Raw genomic sequence first — 19,629 nt, forward strand, 5'->3', positions numbered from 1 at the left:
ATCCCAAATCACCCACAATGAGATGTGAAAATCAGCATTTTGTCTATGGGACAAAGCATGTGTCACATGGCCAGCTCCACAGTGTCTGCACTGTGGGTGTGTTTACAGGTTTAGGTTCAGGCTGTGTTACAGGTGTAGGTTCAGGCTGTGTTACAGGTGTAGGTTCAGGCTGTGTTACAGGTGTAGGTGCAGGCTGTGTTACAGGTGTAGGTTCAGGCTGTGTTACAGGTGTAGGTTCAGGCTGTGTTTACAGGTGTAGGTTCAGGCTGTGTTACAGGTGTAGGTTCAGGCTGTGTTTACAGGTGTAGGTTCAGGCTGTGTTACAGGTGTAGGTGCAGGCTGTGTTACAGGTGTAGGTTCAGGCTGTGTTTACAGGTGTAGGTTCAGGCTGTGTTACAGGTGTAGTGCAGGTTGTGTTACAAGTATAGGTTCAGGTTGTGTTACAGGTGTAGGTTCAGGCTGTGTTACAGGTGTAGTGCAGGTTGTGTTACAGGTATAATGCAGGTTGTGTTTACAGGTGTGGGTAAATGCAGTCCCTCACTGCTGCACCAGAAGGTGCTGACAGGAGTTTGGGGTGCAGTCCTTGTGATTTGCCCCATGCTCTACTGCAATGACCTACATGGTCCAAAAATTGACAATGCAGTCACCTTGCACTAGGAAGCATCCTAGCAGGATTCCTCATCACCTCATTTATCATCCCCACAAAAACCCCTCCAACAACCATACATCTCTCCATGAAAATAACTGCCCCAGTTGTAACAGCCCTAGGCATCGCTTTAGCTCTAGAAGGTCAAAAATAGCCCAAACACTCATCCTCACAAAACAAACTCCATTCTCAAACTTCTCCATATCTCTAGGGTACTTTAACTCTACATTTGAAATCTGAAGGCACCCACAATGAACATCTCACTGGGCTTCCTGCAGGTTGCAGCCCAAAGAAATTCACTCAACCATTTCTGCATCAAGCCCACAGTTGCCAGAAGGCTAAAAGGAAAAGAACCTACAGAGTTTCCATGCAATTTGCAGCACTTTGACACTAGGAGGTTGAATTTGCAGTCAGCTCTCAGTTGCTGAAGTGTCTTAAACCCCCTGGGGTGAAATTAAAGTGTTTAGTCTCCTTCAGCATTTTCTTGGTGATATGTTGCTAGGCCATCATCATGTGTGCCTTAACCAAAATAAACATAACACATTAAGGAGGGTTCTCCAAAGCATGTTTATAACTTTTAGGAGCAATTTCCAGTTATTCAAAATTCTGTTTGAAAAGGGAATGCCTAAAGTGGGCAGCACAACCAGTAACAGCCTTGCTGATGCTATCTGTAGAATAAATACCTTCCATTGACTTCAACCTGCCAGTTCCTATCCTATCCAGAAATGAAGCTCAACTTCTCAGTTACATGACTGACTGGAGCTATTGTGTGGCTGTGCTCCTCCTCAGCAGAGGGGAGAAAAGGAAGGAGATCTGTAACACCTGAAACAGTAAAGGCCCTCAGACACCTGAGTAAATGCAATACAGTTAATAAGGGTGCTCTTCATAGGAGTGAGGGAGCAAACAGAAGAGCTTTGTTTCTTGCAGCCGTGTTTCTAACAATCTTCCACCTTGACAAATGGACTACTGCTAGTCTCAGAACATGGGTTGATAGATCAAACTCTCCCCACATTCTACAGACTTTCACTAAAAGTTGCTTTCCAAGTACAGTTATGGATCAGTGTCACTACTATCCTGTAAAAATTGAAGGGTCCATAGCAATTCTCAAAGGAGAAATCCTAGGGCTTCCTGCTGACCACTGCTCCAAAGAATTTTGATTTCCTTAAAATTAGAGTAGAAATAAAGGAAACAAACTCAATATTTACCTGCTGTGTTGGGGTTTTTGAATAAAAGTGAGTAAATGCCAGCTCATGCTTCACACTGGCTGCAGGCTTATAGCAGAAAAAATCATAAAGACTGTAAAGACTGATTCCATTTCCTTATAGAAATGCTGCATAAACTTCTAGAATGGTTTTAAGCCAAGAGTTTTAATCTTTTCTCTCCCTGCCAGAATGAGCACATGTGTACCTGAATAACAACGATCACTTGACTGCAAAATATTTATGTTGAAAAAGCCCTTGAAGTTACTTTTTTGTTGTTTATGTGTCTGACCAGTGGGCCAGATCAACCTTTCTTCCAGTTTCCAATCCCCTCTCCTTAAAGAGATGTGGCAGAGGCTGCTGAGGTGTAATGAATGAGAGATGCAGCAGTGTCCTGCAAGGCCTTAGCCTGACAAAAAATATAAAGGCAGACACAGTCATTAATTCAGGAAACCTAAATTCCTGAATGAGGAATGTATAAACTCCTGAGTCAGCTGTACAATTTTGTCTATACTCGATTTGTAAAACAAATAGAAGAGATACAACCACACATATGTGGGGTACACAGGAGAGCTGAAGGTTCCCTTGAAGTGCAGGGCATTTAAGAAATGTTCTCAGTGTGCAGTTGTGTCCAGTTACTGGACACTAAGGATACAGGTCAGTTAATAAGTGAAGCCAAATTGGGCTGTCAGTGGTGGGCTTGGTAGTGCTCAGTTAAGAGCTGGACTTGATGATCTTAGAAGATTCCTTCTAAATAAAATGACTGTATGAGAAAAAATCAAAAATATTTTTAAGTAATACAAAATGTTGAGAAACTCCATGAATGGTCCCTGTGGTGCTCTCTGTTTGTCTGCAGCCCAAGCTGTGAATGTATTCTGGGAAGACACAAGGAGCTTTGGAGCAGTCTGAGGCTTCCTGCAGCTCCACGTCCCCACCACAGAAGGGCCCAGGCTGCAGCCCTGGCCTGGAGCAGGGACACTGCTCACCCTCAGGATGCTGCTGGGTGACAGGCACATCCCACACTGACAGCAGGGAGGGCTCCAGAGCTGTCAGGACCCCTCTGTGCACTGAGCTCTTCCCTGCTTGGGGCTAACATCAGAGATGGCATCGGCTCAAGTCAGTCAGGGCTATCCATTTGAGGTCAGCAAACACTGGTCCAGGTCTCTGCTTCTCCATTCACCAGTGATAAGGGATTTCAGCCTAGCAGTATGAACTCCATAAACTCTGCAAATTCTACTTAAGTCACTAGAAAACTGTTACTATGGGAAAACAACATTAGCTGCTACCTGACAATATATTTCCATTTCTGTATTTTAGGCATCTCAGGATCACAATGTCATTTTACAGGATCATTTGGGCAAATTTGCAAATCTTATGGTGTCATTAGTCACTGTGTTTGCACAACACTGCATTGCACAAGGATTTTGACCCTTTGGCTTCAGAAGACATTGAGAGTCTTGCCGGTGCTAAAAAATACTGACTTGTATGACTAAGGGGTCAACTTTCACCAGAAGGTAAATCTTTCCTGGCATGACCCTAAGGATGGATGAGGTAGGCTGAAGGAGAACATTTAGGTGGTTTAAAAATAAATAAGAAAGAATGATTGGCCTATAATTAACATTTCCCAGACTGAACAGATGATCTTAGGCTGAATTATAGCATTACCTTCCTCTCTATTGCAGACATTTAAACATTTGAACCTATTGCATATATAAAGTAAAACGAAGGATGAATTTAACACAAAGTTTCATTTTTTTTCTGATAAGAATGTTGAGAATATGAATTTCACCAGCTTTCTTCCCCAGCATTATACATAAATATTTATAAAGTGGGAAGGATAGAGAATTACATGAGCCAGTTTTCTGAAAATGATTCTTCATTAATATCCCAAGTACGTGGAGAAACTTTTAGTATTGATTTAGAGCTACATCCTGAGGGCTTTCCCTTTCACAAACAGGAGTCACTGGATTACTGTGGACTCCCAACCCTTTACTCTCTGACTGGAACAAAAACTTACAGACCAAATTTTCTTGTGTGGGCTTGTATAAATGGATTGCAAAGTACAAACAAACTCTGTGCTTGTGTTGGTGCTCTTATGTGATCCTCTTACACACACCTCCAAAAAGCTCATAAATTCAGAAAATGGGTGCAAAGCAAGGGGAGGCTGTTCCACAGTTAGCTTGGTACAATGGAGGACAGAGACTCAGAACACATTGGCTCTTCCTGGGTGATGCTCTATGTGGTCTCTAATTCAAAGGTTAATAAGTCATATTTTGGCTTAGTTCAATCCACTTCACAAAGTGAACCAGCACAACTGAAACACATTCCTGTTTGAGATTGTTTCCTCTAATGAGAAGGAGGCAACAAAGGTTTAAGCAAATGGATTCTGCAGCACACCAAAATGATTTTCATGCAAATATAGTATGTCAACACACAAACAGGTCCAACCAATGAAATAACTTTGTTAACTTAAAAGGTCTATACACTTATATTAGATGTATTTACCTGTTCATTATCATCTTCATCACTGCTGAGTTTTAGATCATCCTCAAGCATTCTGAAAAAAAATACAGAATTACATTTAATGAATTAACTTTATGTGCAATGGGCCAAATCTACACCTCAGCAAAGTCAAAGAGAAAACTCTCAGTTCAACAACAGCAAAATCAGACCTGAGGTAAATAAAGTCCACATATGTATGTATTAGTGCTTCTTTGGGATTCTAGGGTAGAACAAGTGACTTTCAGACTCATCCATCATAAAGTTTGCAGTCAGCTACTCTTTCATGTCCTCTTTTATTTCCACATTGTCTCACAGGGATTAGTCCATATACACCTACAAGTGTTTCTAAATCAGAAGAGAAATTCAGCTCTGAGAAAAAGTTGTCCATGTTTCATTCTCAGTTTGGGTACCACCAATTTCCTTTCTGGTACCTTATCAAACTGAGAATGCAAAGTGGATAATAGCAAGAAGAGGAGGTGCTTGTTTGAGGTTTGATGGGACCTCACAGTTGTTAGTGTCCAAAGGCAGACCAAACATTTTCCAAGCTGGGAACCTGCCAGTTCATACCCCCATTTTTGTTTATTTATTTATATTTTAATACAGGGAAATCTCACAGGCCTGTGCCCTGCCCTTGCAAAAAGGGAGGGAAGCTTCTAGAAAATGTGGCTGTCCCTGTGCCTCCTTCCCTTCCTTTGGCAAAAGAGTAGAATTGCAAATTACTGTATTAACACTCAGATGATTTCCTTCAATCCAAGACTTGGGTACAGGAAAACACATGGGGTAAGAAACCATGTTATTTGGTGCTACTGAGACAGAAAAGGTCTCTCATTTGGGGGTGTCTCTACCTAGAGAGATGAGCAGTCACCAAATAAGCTCCTGTATAGCTTCCTATATATTCATGCTTTTATCTGAGCTGAGAGTCATCTGGGCATACTTCTACCTCACGCTCATCTTTTCACCTTGACAAATTGTCTTATCATGGGATGATGTAGGAATGAATTGGCCCATATCCCCTGACCTGCTGCAGCAGCCATTAAAATCTCAGATCTTCCTTTCTGCCAGCCCCAGCTCCTTTACCCATGGCAGGAGGCTTGCAAATTGCAATTATTGTTTCCTTTTTGCCTTGATGGGGCCTGAAGTCTATGATTTTTTATTGTTAGCCTTTAAATAACTCTAGCAATCAATGGAAGTTCTGTTAGGAAGGGTTTTTTTTGTTTGAAGACTACCAGTAAATCATGGAAGCCTCCTGACACATGGAATTTTAAAGAGGGGACAATAATCCCAATGTGGAAATTTTAGAATATTTGAAGCCCTGATGGTGCCCTTAAAAAGAAAAAGTGAAGGAGATCTTTAAACTGGTTTGTGAGCCATCCGTCTTCCAGTGACCTCTGTTGTCGGGCAACCCAGTGCTTACAAAGTACCTGGACACATAACTACCAGTCATTAGCATCCTGATAAATGGCCAGTGCCTCCCTGCAATATGTGAACCCATAAAAGTACAACTGCAGCATGGATTAAAAAAAAAAAATCTTCTACAAGTTAGTATTTGTGAGGGGTTGACCTTGTCTGGATGCCAGGTACCCACCAAAGCTCCTCTATCTCTCCTCTCTTCATCTGGACAGGAGAGAAAATGTAACAGCAGGCTTGTGGGTTGAGAAAAGGACAGGGAGAGATCAATCAGCAATTACTGTCATGGGCAAAGCAGACTTGATTTGGGGAAATCAATTCAAAGTATTGCCAATGAAATCAGAGTAGGACAATGAGAAATAAAACCAAATGATAAAACACCTTTCCTCCACCCTTCCCTTCTTCCTGGGCTGGACTTCACTGACAATTTTCTCTGTCTCCCCCTTCACAGTGGAGCAAGGGAATGAGGGCTATGGTCAGTTCACTGCACATTGTCTCTGCAGGTTCTTCCTCCTCAGGAGAAGGACTCCTCCCATGCTTCCCCTCTTGTTCCAGCATGGGGTCCCTCCTGCGGGAGCCAGCCCCTTATGAACTTCTTCTACTTGGCCTTCCTACAGCTTGCAGCTCTTCAGGAACTGTTCCAGAATGCATCCCCTGTGTGGGTACATCCCCCAGGCACAGTGTGGGTCCCCCATGGGGGACACAAGTCCTGGCAGCAAACCTGCTCCAGCGTGGGCTTCTCTCTCTAGCAGGACACCAGCACAGCCTTCCCATGGCTCACAGCCTCCTTTGGGCACATCCCTGCTCTGGCCTGGGCTCCTCCCCGGGCTGCAGCTGGATCCCTGCTGCCAGGCCCCCCCTGTGCTGCAGGGCACAGCAGCCTCTCCATGGCAGCACCAGGGGCTGCAGGGGAACCTCTGCTCCAGCGCCTGGAGCACCTCCTGCCCCTCCTTCTGCACTGCCCTGCCTGTTTGCAGGGCTGCTCCTCTCACAGACTCCTACTCCTCCCTTGCAGCTGCTGTTGCACAGCAGTTTTTTCCCTTTCTACAATCTGTTACGCCCAAGGCACTGCCACTGTCAGTGCTGGGCTCAGCCTGGCCGGTGGCAGGTCCATGGTTCATCCTGGAGGTTGGCATTGGCTCTGCTGGAAATGGGGGAGGCTTCCAGCTTCCACTGCTGCACCCCCCTGCTACCAAAACCTTGCCATTCAAACCCAACACTCCACTTTTCAGGGATTATTAATCTTTAGAGGCCTGGACTTGGTGATGAACAGAAACTTTTAATGCTGTTTATCTAGCAGACACATTCATTTGTTTCCCCAGAGCCATTACTTGCTGTGCCATTCTCAATGTATCGCTGTGCCTTGATCTATCCACAGTCCCTGATTGTTATCTGCAAGTCTCATTACACCAGAAGGACAATACCCCCAGGAAACCGAGACCATTTTCATACAGAACTATATCATTCTGACTCTTCACTCTAATTCAATCCTACACTCCTGCTTTTAAACCTACATTTCACTTTAATGTGTAAATTATCCACTGCTTTAAAGAATCACTGCTAGATAATGCATTCTATTGTTATTTTTTAATGCAGATTTAAGTGGATATAATGCAAAGATCTTTTCATGAATGAAACCCAAAGGGTGGTATATTTTCTTTCTTTCAGCTATTGGGTGGTTTGGGTTTTGGTTTTTTTTTTGATTGTTTGTTTGGTTTATTTTTTTTTTCATTTTTTATGTGTTAAATTTCTTTCTGACTTACCCTGGTAGAAATAAACCAAAAAGGACAAAAGAAATTCCATATTGGATAAATGGAAAGAACAAAGAAGAAAACAGAAAAAAGATAAATGGATACACTTACTAAACTAACCCTACAGCCATCTGAAATGGCTGATTAATAACTGTCCTCATACAGCCTATACTGCAGATACTTTCCAACAAGTACAGTAAGCACAAGACATGTTTATTGAATATTGAAAAATATAAAATTGATATAAAACATGATAAGTAGGAAGGACAACTGTTAGAGTTGGTTTCAGAGAAACTAAATTTGCAGGATTTATGAGTTCCCTTCAAGAGACTAATAGATGTTTAGACAACTAGAGAGAGGAAAAAAATTGGATTTTGGCATTTCTTTAGCAGTTCCAAGCTTATCACTTGGGGTATGTAATTCTTCTTAGCCTGTTCTGCTAAATGAAGAATATGTCATCCCATTCAGTTCCAAAACTCAAAGCTTCAACAACTAAACCAACCAGCTTCTAAAATGCATCACACTCTACTGGCAGATGGAATAATTAAAGAGAAACTGAGTATAGTATCAACCAGAAATATATAGTAGCCAGATAAGTGAGGAAATAAATTAGAAATACACACTACATGCAAATGTAGAATGCTGAACAATTCAAATAACCTGCTCCCAGAGAATATTGGTTAGAAAAAGTAATATTTTACAGAACACAAAGGAATAGATGGTGTTCCACAATTTTAAAATGTGCTTAATATTCTGGAGGCATGGGTCACAGTAGCTTGTACTGTTTAATGTTTCCATTAACTCTCATTTATAAGCAAGTACCATCTGATTGCACTCAAATCTCAATAAGGACTTTTTAAGATTGCCAGCAACCTTAATTCAAGGTGACTATTTCACTATCATATCTAGAAAGGTATTTTAGCTTCAAAGCCTTGAGACAGAAGAGCTCTGTATCTACAGCTCTCCAAAACACTGTCTGGATGGTCTGAAGGTGAAATTAGGCACTCCTGAGTGAGAGGTGCCTCTAAATACCCATATGATCTATTCTGCTCTATATAATTGTTCACCTCAGAAGCGCCCAGACTGGAGATTAGAGTGTATTTGTTATTAAGATCAGGACAGCTATTAATAAAGGCCAATTTGGAGGCTACGTTAAAATTACAATGAATGCTGCCAATGAGGGCAAATCAAAGAGAAAACTGCCTGTATCAGAAAGCTACCTCCAGGGGTGTTATGAATTAATTTTATTTCCTATTCTTCTCTGACCCAGCTGACATTATTATTGAATATACATGTACTTGTTTGTCTTTTCATCCATAGCTAATGCAAAACACCACTTTAGGGAAAGAATAGGATTAAGTAGGATTTTTTATTTCATTATTAGAGCAATGCCATTTACTATAACAGTTGAAGTTGTGTCAGGACATTTATTATAATCTACAATTTTCAGAGGTTTGTAATTTGGAATGTGAAATTATTGCAAAGGAGAAATGTTAGGACAAAGCAACACATTTATCTGTGGTGTAAGTAGGGGCAATCTCATTGACTGACTACAATACCCGCTTCCTTCAGGGATGCATTTGCTCCCAAAGCAGATTGTTCCTACATTACAAATTTAGCTAGACAAATGGCTGAACAAGGGCTTTATTAGGATGGGTTCTGTAAAAGTCACACTAGAAACAGTAAGAACATGAACATGAAATGGGACTTGTAGCCTATCCTGACTTTTGAGTTCAGTGGATGTTTTGTGCACACCAGACCTGCTGATCTGGGATCCTCTCAACAAGCAGGTGAGGATTTGGAGACATGAGATAATTCACTCCCTCAAAAAGCACTGCCACAGAATTACTCCATTTCAGTTACTTTTACAGAAGAGTCTGAATGTCTCAAAGGAGGATTTTCACTGCATCCTTTTTTTCTTTCTTTCTTCATTTATTATATAATGTATTTAAATGCTTTTAACAAATGAATAAGGTCCTGATCACTGGTAGACTTCTGGGAATCCTGCATTTCTTCCTGCTCTGGTTGTGGAGGGCTGGGATGGGAATCTTCTGTGTTTATAGCAACATGTTTGGTGATGTAGCTTCCTTAAGGAGGAGGTGTTTAAAAGGCAGAATGATAGGATAAGCTTCTGCATGTCTAATTTGCTCTGGGATCAGTTCACCACTGCACTGGGGCTCACTCCAATGTGAAAAAAGTCTTGTGGGAAGGAAAAGGATGGAGGAAAGGGAAGAGGGTGTTGCAAGCAGACAGCCAAGGGAATACTGGGCAATCCCCTAATCCTGAGCTGCCCAGAAAATTAACTCACTCATGTCAAACCAAATCTGTACAAAATGCATATCCCATCTGATATGAGTCACATCACAGCAAACACAAGTGTTGATTCTGCAGGAAGGAGGACAGTGGTGTTAACAAGACATACACACATGCCATTCTTTTTTTGCCAGGTTTGTCTCTGGTAAAATGGGAATGCATTTCTAAGATTTCTGCGCTACAACTGGTTATTCCGTTTGATATTAAAGAGAGCTTAGATTGTTAGAGCAAGTGTCAAACTTGTGAAAATTATTAAGACTTAATGCAGAACAGGCAGGAATCCAATAAATGTCTTTGGGGTGATAAGGGTACTACACTGCAGCCTGAGCTATGAAGGCCCTGTCAGTCCTGCTTGCAGCAATATTCCTGCAGAGGGAACACAGTCCATGCAAATAGTGACTAGCACTGAGATGCACCTTTTCTACCCCTGAACTTGCATGGAAATAAGGCCATCAGTTCAACACAATCTCTGCTGGTTTACCCCATGGACTTCATACCCAACTTGTTTTTCATTTTCCTAGTGCATTTCTCTGTAGTATATAAGGCTTCTCCAAGAGTGGTAACTCAAAAGGTATCATGCAAATGACAAACTGTATAATGGAATTCAGATGTATTTCAAGAATGTGTTGCACACACTGGAGCACAATTTTATCATTTATCAAGGGGGAAGAAGGGGGCCTGTGTGTGTGAAAACATCTAACAATAGATTTCCCCAGAGAAGTTCATAATACAGTGAACAAAAAACTGAGGAAATGAAAATAAACGGTAGAGTAATTCCAAAGGAAAAAAGAAGATCTTTTGTTTTAAAACATCCCATCAATAAATCTTGAAACCTTATATTCATTCTTTTTCTGAAATATGCAAGTCATCCTTACATTATTTCCTCTGAGATACTGTAAGAGTTATGGTAAAAGAAAATCTCAGAAGATTAAATGGAATTTACAAGCACCATTTACCTTAATAGTCAGGACCATTTGTCCAGCAATTTTATACATACTTAAATATAATTTATTAATTTTCCCTTCTCCTCATCCACCATTTTCTTTCATTACATTTTTGTCAATGATGAAGTCAGTCTCGCAAACTGTTACTCACAGGAGTAACTTGTGCTCATTAAAGCAGATTCAGTGGCCTCAATAGGGCTCATTTGCTTAAGGTATAGATCAACTCCTCAGTCTCTGGCCTTAAATCACCTCCCCTCAGAAAGGACTGAAGTCAAGTTTTGTGTTTTCACTGTGAAACAACCTGTGAGCAATAGAGGTGCCTGTTCTCTTCCCTGACATGGTCAGCCTCCTCCTGGCCACTGATGGAGAACGATGGCTTGCTAGGACACACTCCATGGTGTGTTGTCACATGCAGCCTGCCTTAGTGTTCCTGGCACCATATCAGTAATTAGTGTAATTACAGATGGGGAGAGAGAGGTAACCCCTGTGGTTTTCTATTAGGTACCTCACAATTAGAGAGTGCACTTCATTACTCATCTCTCCGTACCATCTCTTAATTTCAAAAGGATTAAGCAAAATTAATTCTTTCAGTAGAAGAATTTCTTTATCCAGCCATCCATTAATGTCTATGTATAAAAAGCTCTTCAAGGCAACTAAGATATTAAGTTGCTACCTAAGTGCATTATAACAACTGCTCTGTTGACAGGCATTTTGTGTTTCATTAAAGCTGAGACAAGAACTTTGGGAGGAGGGAGAAACTTGCTGCCAAATTTTTTGGGAATTGGCATATTTAGCACAAATAATATTCTGGTATATCCAGTAACTTCATCTCTCTATTGAGCTTCAATTCTGCTTACAAACAATGTTTCCAACAGAATGGGATCAGAACTGGGTCAAAATATTTTAACAGTGTAATAGGAAGTTGCAAAAAAAAAAATCACACAAAGCAGAATCCTTCTGTTTCAAGCTGGTGAGTTGGTATTTTTGCCTTAATAACACTCATACCACTGGGCTTTCCTTCTGCCTTAGAAAATCTCCTTTACCCTGTGTGTCCCTCACTGCCCAGTGACTCTTCAGTACAACACACATCTCTGTTTGGCAAGTCCAGAGCATGATGTATCATTGAAGCAAAAAGAGAGAAAAGAGAGACAAGAACAAAGGAAAGTATGAGTCCAGGAAAAACACAGGGAGTGACTAATAGTTTCTAAAAATGCCAGCATAAAATGTGCATTCTTAGAATTTGTGAAGAATAAAAATGAGTACCCACCTTTTTTAGTGTGCTCAATTCTGACAGTGTGCACAAAGCTTTTACTATTTTCCCTTTGATAAACTGCAATGGCTGATATAATTTTGGGTTCTGCTATTTATCAAGAGCAATATATAGTCCAAGAGCCATTTCTGTGATACATACTCATTTCCAATACATTCCACATGAAAAACACCTGCTGACTGCAGCCATATTTGATTAAAACTGTCTCCTAGCCAGAGCACCAGTATTTTCTCTGGTAAACAAGCCTTCAGTTGGCATATTTACACACAAAGGCTATAGGAACCTAGCACACAGTTAAACAATGATTGATAATTCTACCACAACTTGCAAAGGTGACTTTAAAAAATCATACCAGTAAATATATTAAAGAAATTTGTTCAACAAGGAATGAAATCACACAGGACTGGCTCATCTATCCAATGTTCTACAGTGCATATGACCCTGTAGGTGGGTCTGGCTCCCTCATTTCTGTGCAAATGAACAACAACTTAATAAAACTGTAAAGGAATTCTTTACTTGTTCAAAAGGAAGACTCAAGATGTTTAATAAAGACTGGTTGAAGGAGGTCTTCTGGCTGAAGATACTGAAAAGGCAACACATTGAGCTGTGACATGGCTTTCATGGTATGTTATAGAGAATGGGAGCTTTAGCTTCAGAAACAATCTTTGTGCATATGGAGGAAAGAAAACTGCCACATCAGGTTTTTAAAGAATGCTGTGAGCTTAGTGCCTGACTTCCAGAATTTCAGGGGTGTGCATTAGCAGAGCAGAATTCCAAGCAGGAATCCAAGTCCTCTGTACTGGCCTGCTGATGGTGCACAGTGAATAAACACAGGGGTTGGCCACAGGGAAGATGAGCAAGTACCAGGGGCTTGTGTGTCCATGGGAGAACTGAGCAGCACTTTCCAGGCTGCAAAGGTACTACACCTCTACAAAAAATACTGCTGGACCATGCCTGGTGCACAGGGTAGTTCAGGGATGATCATCAGCAAAAATCCCCACAGAAAGCAAAGATAAAGGGTTTTGGGGAAGGTGAGCTTCATTTTCACTGCCCTAATTTGTGATCAGTTCTTAAAGACACTTTTGTACCTGCAAAATCCTACATCAGGAATCCATAGCTATCCCACAGATCTGACACAGCCTTTCAAAGACAAATGAATCTTCAGTAAGAATGTTCACTTCTATCCCTAAATGAACATTCTGTTGATCAGTCTAAAAATGTATAAACAGATGAATCCAAGCAGTATTAAAACTAACATAAATATAGGGGATAAAACCAAGCAAGACTAAAACTAATATAAATAGATTGGATAAATGAAAAAAATACTTAAATGATTTCTGAATCTGGATGATTTATAAGGCACTGCATATGCATGAGAGAAATCAAGTACCAAGCACTGTGCTGAAAACACTGACTCATGCAAATAATCCTTGCTCCTGCAAGCACTATTTTTCAGGCTCAGATCCAAACACAATGCCTGACACTGTTTGCTCTGATAATCACTCTAAGATAAACAGATTTGAATAACTGCAAATACTTCCAAGCATCTCCTTTCACTTATAATGTAAAAAGAAAAATTAGAGGATAAAATGAAAATGTATGTTTCCACTTCTAGATTTCATACATCATTAATTCTGTAAAAATATATCCATCTTCATGCTGATAGTTCTCTTTGCTTGGCAAGCTTGAAGAATGCAATATGCTAGATAACCTGATTGAAAATTTGATCCTATTGTTTAACAGAATGAGGACTGTTTCATAAGGGGCTCCACCATGTCTGTGCACATTTTCCCCTAAGTAACAGTGTAAGACTTGTATTTCCCCAGACAGCTCAACATTTACGTTGATGTACTTGGCTAGAGATCCAATCTTGCTCTGGCTATAATACAGGAGAATTTTCCTCAGCATTTTGAATTATGGCACTGAAATAATTTAACAGTGCCTTCTGTGCATGTTACACAAGTTTTCTGATACAGTTAGCTCTTACTGAAAGTTTGCTTACCCTATAAATTGTGCCACATGGTTACGCCATTCTTCATCCTGAAAACTGAGGATTTTTTTTTTTTAGAATCACTGCAAATGGTGTAACTCTGGAGAAGCCAGCATTTCCCCACAGCCACACACACCCTGCGTACACACACCCTCCAATCTTTACAATCCCCCGGACCAGGGTACTTCTGAGCTCTTACTAATTTGTGCTTGCAGAGCCCTCTACAGAGTTGGAAGAATGAAGCTGTGAAGAAGCAAGAAAGGAACACTAATGGTTGGTTTAAATGGCTGCATTAGGGATACTCACAGACACTGTTTATGTCCAATTTACAGAACCACAGAGTGGCTGGGGTGGGGAGGTACCTCTGGAGATCACCCAGCTCAGTGCCCTGCCAAAGCAGGGTCACCCAGAGCAGGCTGCACAGGGTCACATCCAGACAGGTTTGGAATATCTCCATGAGGGACACTCCACAACCTCTCTGTTCCAGTGCTCAGTCACCTTCACACTAAAGAAGTTTCTCCTCCTATTCAGATGGAGCTTTCTGTGTTTCAGTTTGTGCCCTCTGTCCCTTGTCCTCTCTGATTTAACATCTCTCTCCCAAATTCATCTTGAGACCACCCTGGTCTCCCTCTACCACAAAGCCTTTGAGGAGCATTGTGGTTGATTCTCTGAGAGGCAGGTTAATATTATTTTCATACAAAATTAGTTATGAGATGAAACACATGTTACCATTGGAAAAAAACCTCAAACTATGGTCCTCAGTGCTAAAAATAATACAAAAAAGAAAATTCCAGAGTACCATTTTTTTGCCTTCCTTTTTGACCATTTATATAATGTCTGGCACTAGGTTTCTTTGTCCCTGACTTAAGTACCTCAATGTTATTATCAGACAAATAAACAAGAAAATTAGTACATGAAATTGATAAATGGATACTCAGTGTTTTCTTCAAAGGGCAAAACTTAAGGATGACGCAGACTAAACTTAATTTAATTGATAAAGTCTAATGACACCATGACTTTACAAAGACAAATAATAGAACAATAATATGCTAAAATTGTCAGACTTGATCTGGGCTGTGGAACATCTAGTTCTACATTTTGTCAGAGAAGGTTGTTCAATGGAACAACTTGTTAGTACTGAATGACTTTTCCTAACACAGCTGGAATGAAAAACTGGTTCATTATGCTCATGAAGCACCTATGTCTCCCCAAATTCTTCACTACAATCTTTTTTCAGAGTTTCTTTGAACCCTAGCTCCACTGTTGGCAGGAACCAAAGTCCTAACTGTAGGCTCTGTAAGAACCTATTTGTTTTTCCTGGCCTTTTTATCTGAACATTTAAATTATGAGAAAATAAATGGGAATTTCATAGGTTCTAAGTGAGTCCAGGTGCTTGCCTCCCATTGCATTTCAAAACTTGATTTTCTATCAGAACATAGATAGAAAATCATCTATGATAGAAAATCATAGATAGAAATTATCAGGACATAACACATCTTTTTTTCCCAAAATTATTCTTTTATACTTTCTCATCTTACTCTACACAATTGCCATAACAAGTCTAAATCTTAGTGACTATTATCTTCAGAGGAACAAGTGTGTACATTCACCTTATGCCTAACTTGCAAGCTGCAAAGCCCTCCCCACGTTTCTGAGTTTTGATGTTTCTTCAATTGAAAAAGGATGAGTCCCACCAAGAGGAAATTGCACAATACACCTTGCACGAGCTGCTAATCTACAGACTAATCCAGTTGATACATATGGTCAGGCAGTTGGGTAACTATCAGGGCACAACACCACCTTTCATCTCCTAAGGTAATGCAAAAGTTCTATCTCAAATCCAATTTAAATTGGTGCTCCCTTGAGCTCAAAGATAATTTCTCTCTAATCCTCTTCTGCTTGTCTATAGGGTAACCTTCAAAATCTCAGAAATGACACTGTAAAAAAAATGATCAAGTCATAATTTTTTAGCACAAAACCTAGCTATTTTTCCTGGTGGCACTATGTTCCAGCTGTTATCAGATTCAAGAATTTTTCAACTGCCTTGAACTCTGCATTTATTTTACTTTTCCAGATTTTTGCCAATGAAAATACCTCAGCACTGCTTGAAAAGAAAATAATCTTGTCAGTTTTATTGTGCCATATCTGAGATGATGAAGGTCATGCTAACTACAAGTCTGTTCCAATTGCTACGGGGTTGGGTGAGGTGGGCTTTTTATTTTATTTTTGGTTTTCCCCTAGCTCCTACCACAAAGTAATAGGGATTTTCCCCTTTCATTCATCTTGCCTTTTGTTGTTTTTAATCGACCACCCATCAGTGCCGAATTGCCTTGTAACTGTCTGCTGAGCTTTCATTTGACAGAGATAGCTGCTATTGTTAGCAGGAGCCTTCACTTCAGCCCATTTAACTTTCCTCAGTTTGACAGCTTCACAATAGCCACCTTCCATCTAAAGAAAACTGTGATTTAGTAGAAAGGGAATGTGGGACAACAGCCTGATCTGTCACTCAGTCTCCAGTGAGTTCTCTTGGCATAAAGTTCCCCTACAAAGCTGGAGGATGAAATACTACATGAAAATAAGACGGTCATGAGACATGTTCAGTTATACATTCTGGCAAAATCTAAACAGCAATCACACTTAAAAATACAGCCCTTTCCTTCAATAATACTCCATGCTGGGCAGCAAAATAAATATTTTGACTAATTCTAAATTTCCATTTTTTACTTACATTCCAGAGTAATACTTGACTTTCTTCCACCCCCCTCTTTTATTCACCTAGTAATTGTTCTCAGATTGATCTACTAGAGCTCCTAGTGGAAACAATATGCCACAAGTAAATTAAAGCTTTCATTGGATTAGTCGTTGGTCCATGTAAGTCTACATGAAAAGATGTTGATGAATTAAGAGCCTGGATGTCCTCCCTTACTGATGACTAAAAAAGTCAAATTATAGCTGCCTTAGCACAGCCTCTGAATACTTCCCAGCTCAGCTCCACACTCAGCTTTCCTTTCATATGTGCCATGGAAATACATTTTTAGCTGATTTTTAGTTGTTGAGCATTAAATGCCCTTTTGCATTTAAGATTAAATCTGGTTTTATCATTTGGCATAAATGACAAGCTGTAGACATCCCACTATTAGATTTCCAGGCACCATTTTTTTCCCAGCCAGTTAAGTAACATTATTTTCTTGTCCAAAATCTTGGTTCCCAGTTTGATGAATGCTCTCTTGCTAAAAAATGTGTCTAGGAAATTGAATTTGATTACCATAAAGCATAATTTATTTCAGTCTATCTTATGCCTCTCTTTAACTCTCATTTAACTTCATCAGAAGAGGCATGAGAAAACAAAGTTGTAGAGCTGCATGCTGGAAAAAGAACCCACTAAACTGACTTGTACATTCACCTGAGTCTGAGAATCATTTCCTGGTATTTAAAATAAATAAGTCACTTTGGTAGTGGTGACTAATCACTGAACAACATATGAACTTCTGTTTTGCAGCAGCCATTCAAAACTGTGTGAAGAAATTACCACAACTATGTGGAAAGGTGTGTACAGAAACAGAGACAAAAAATCAGATAACAGATAAACTCCAGTAGAAAGACAGATAATAGTTACTGGAGAGGAATGTATTGCCCAGAGTTCACTTGTGAGAGCACCCACGAGGCTGCAGCTAGGAAGAACACCAGACTGCTCCACTGTTTCTAATTAGAGACGACATCCTTCATTTTATAGCTCCTGTGGTCTAATTTGTAGAGAGCCATATCCCCTAAAGCTTTCTGTAAACCAAATTAAAACTCATTCCATCAAGGAGTTCCAGCAATATATGGTCTCTGATCACAATACATACTCACGGTCATGGAGTTGCTGCAGGCAGTCAGCTGGGGGGTGCTGGCTTTTGTTTTTAGGTTTGGTTTTTTTTTTAATTTTTCAAGGAAACAGCAGATTTCTTCTAGGAAAAAAACATTTTAAAGACCAGAGAATCTGGTCTGTTTAAACAGTCACTCATGAGAAGGAATAGTACACACAGTCTCTACTGATTTTCCTAGTATTCTCTGACTTTTAATTAAATAATTTTTCTCCCTCCTTTTTTTATTCAAGACACCTCAAAGCTTCAGCTCAACAAACATTGCTAGCAATTTTTTTCCCCCTCTAAATTAAAAAAAGTTAGCTTAGGGCTTTTTGGAAGCCTTAAGACTCCACAAATGCTTTTGAAGTTTGAAGTCCCTTTTCAACCCAAAAAACATTCATATATTGTGCAGCAGTAACACAAACACCCTACTGGGCTTTAACCCAGCTCTGGACAAGGAGAAAAAATTCTGCCTCTGTGCCCATTGAGCTGTTGGCCTCTATGCCACCCCTACCAAGAGTGCCAATTAGCATTACAGCTCCTGGATTTGGACACATGTCCATTAGACTCCAAGGGAGAACTTCATTTCACACAGACATTGAACAGCTCTGAGAGTGTGATGAGTTTTGCTCCCTACAAATCTGCCTTGAATTTGAACTGGTAACCTGAAGGTGAAAGGATCCATCATCCCAATATTAGGGCAGTTTGTGCCAGCCAGAATACCGTTTACACCATGAATTTGGTGTCATTTGGTGGTTGAACTTCTTACACACACCCAATTCCCTCTCCCACCCTGAGGGCTCTGAGAGAAACACACAACTCTGTGGGTCTGGCATAGCTGCTTGTATCAATCAACACCACTAACACCAAGTTAGATCCTTGTTTCCTCCCACATGCACAGGGGCTTAGCTAAATTTCTTCAAGCAAGATTTCAAGAAACTATTTATCACAGCTGGTGTAATTACAGAATTACCTGTGAAAACCCACAAAGGCTGAGGGATCTAATGAATAAGTGGAAAACTACAGTGTAATATCAAACAAAATGTCTACAGTCAAAATATTCCACTTGGTAAAGGTCACACACTCCCTGCCTGGAGGAACAGCAGAGCAGGCTTTGAATGCAGGCAGGTGAGAGCTTTGCCCATATCATGTGAGGAGATTTTGATAAACATTCCAAGCTATTCGGACAACGGGTGGCCAATATGGCAAAGTGGTTCACTGTGGTTCACAGTAGCAGTTTGATATTAAAAACTGACCAGTAAGAAATTTGATAGGCTGGCCCAAAATGCTGAGAGTTATTAACCTTGAGTAGCTTCTGGAAATGGGATGCCCTGGGCAGGCACCACTGCCAGGGAGAGTCCCCAGACCCCCAGGAGGTGGCTGCAGACCACTCCACTCTGCCTGCTGTACCCAGCTCCTTTCTCCCCACTCCCTGCACTCATCTCTTCCATTATCCACTCATTTCAAACAAAACAAATATATTCACTGTTGTGTAAAGGCTCATCTACATTTCCTGTGAGCTATTTTCATCAGCAGCACTCTATTAAAGTTATTTCAAAGTAAACTAGAGAGAGAGAGAGCAGAGACTGTGTAGCACTATATCATGTGTCTTCTCAAACCAGTTAAAACTCAGCAAGAAGTAAAAAAAAAAAAAAGATCTATTTAAAACTAGATTAAGCTCAAGCTGCTAAAGCATAATAAATTGCTCTATTTTAACTGACTGAACTGTGCACACTTAGAATACAAGGGCATATTTCAT

General features: G+C 40.3%; 1 protein-coding gene across 4 annotated transcripts in view; it reads right to left on the reverse strand.

The window, feature by feature from the left end:
- Positions 1-19,629, reverse strand: part of AFF2 (ALF transcription elongation factor 2) — a 331,211-nt gene that overhangs the window by 91,956 nt on the left and 219,626 nt on the right. For all 4 annotated transcript variants that reach the window (XM_059483223.1, XM_059483224.1, XM_059483225.1 and 1 more), the window contains exon 8: positions 4,351-4,402. In XM_059483223.1, the coding sequence (XP_059339206.1) occupies positions 4,351-4,402 (52 nt within the window). The remainder of the gene's footprint in view (positions 1-4,350; positions 4,403-19,629) is intronic.

Source organism: Ammospiza nelsoni, chromosome 15 (genome assembly GCF_027579445.1).
Source record: "Ammospiza nelsoni isolate bAmmNel1 chromosome 15, bAmmNel1.pri, whole genome shotgun sequence".
Classification (NCBI taxonomy): Eukaryota; Metazoa; Chordata; class Aves; order Passeriformes; family Passerellidae; genus Ammospiza; species Ammospiza nelsoni.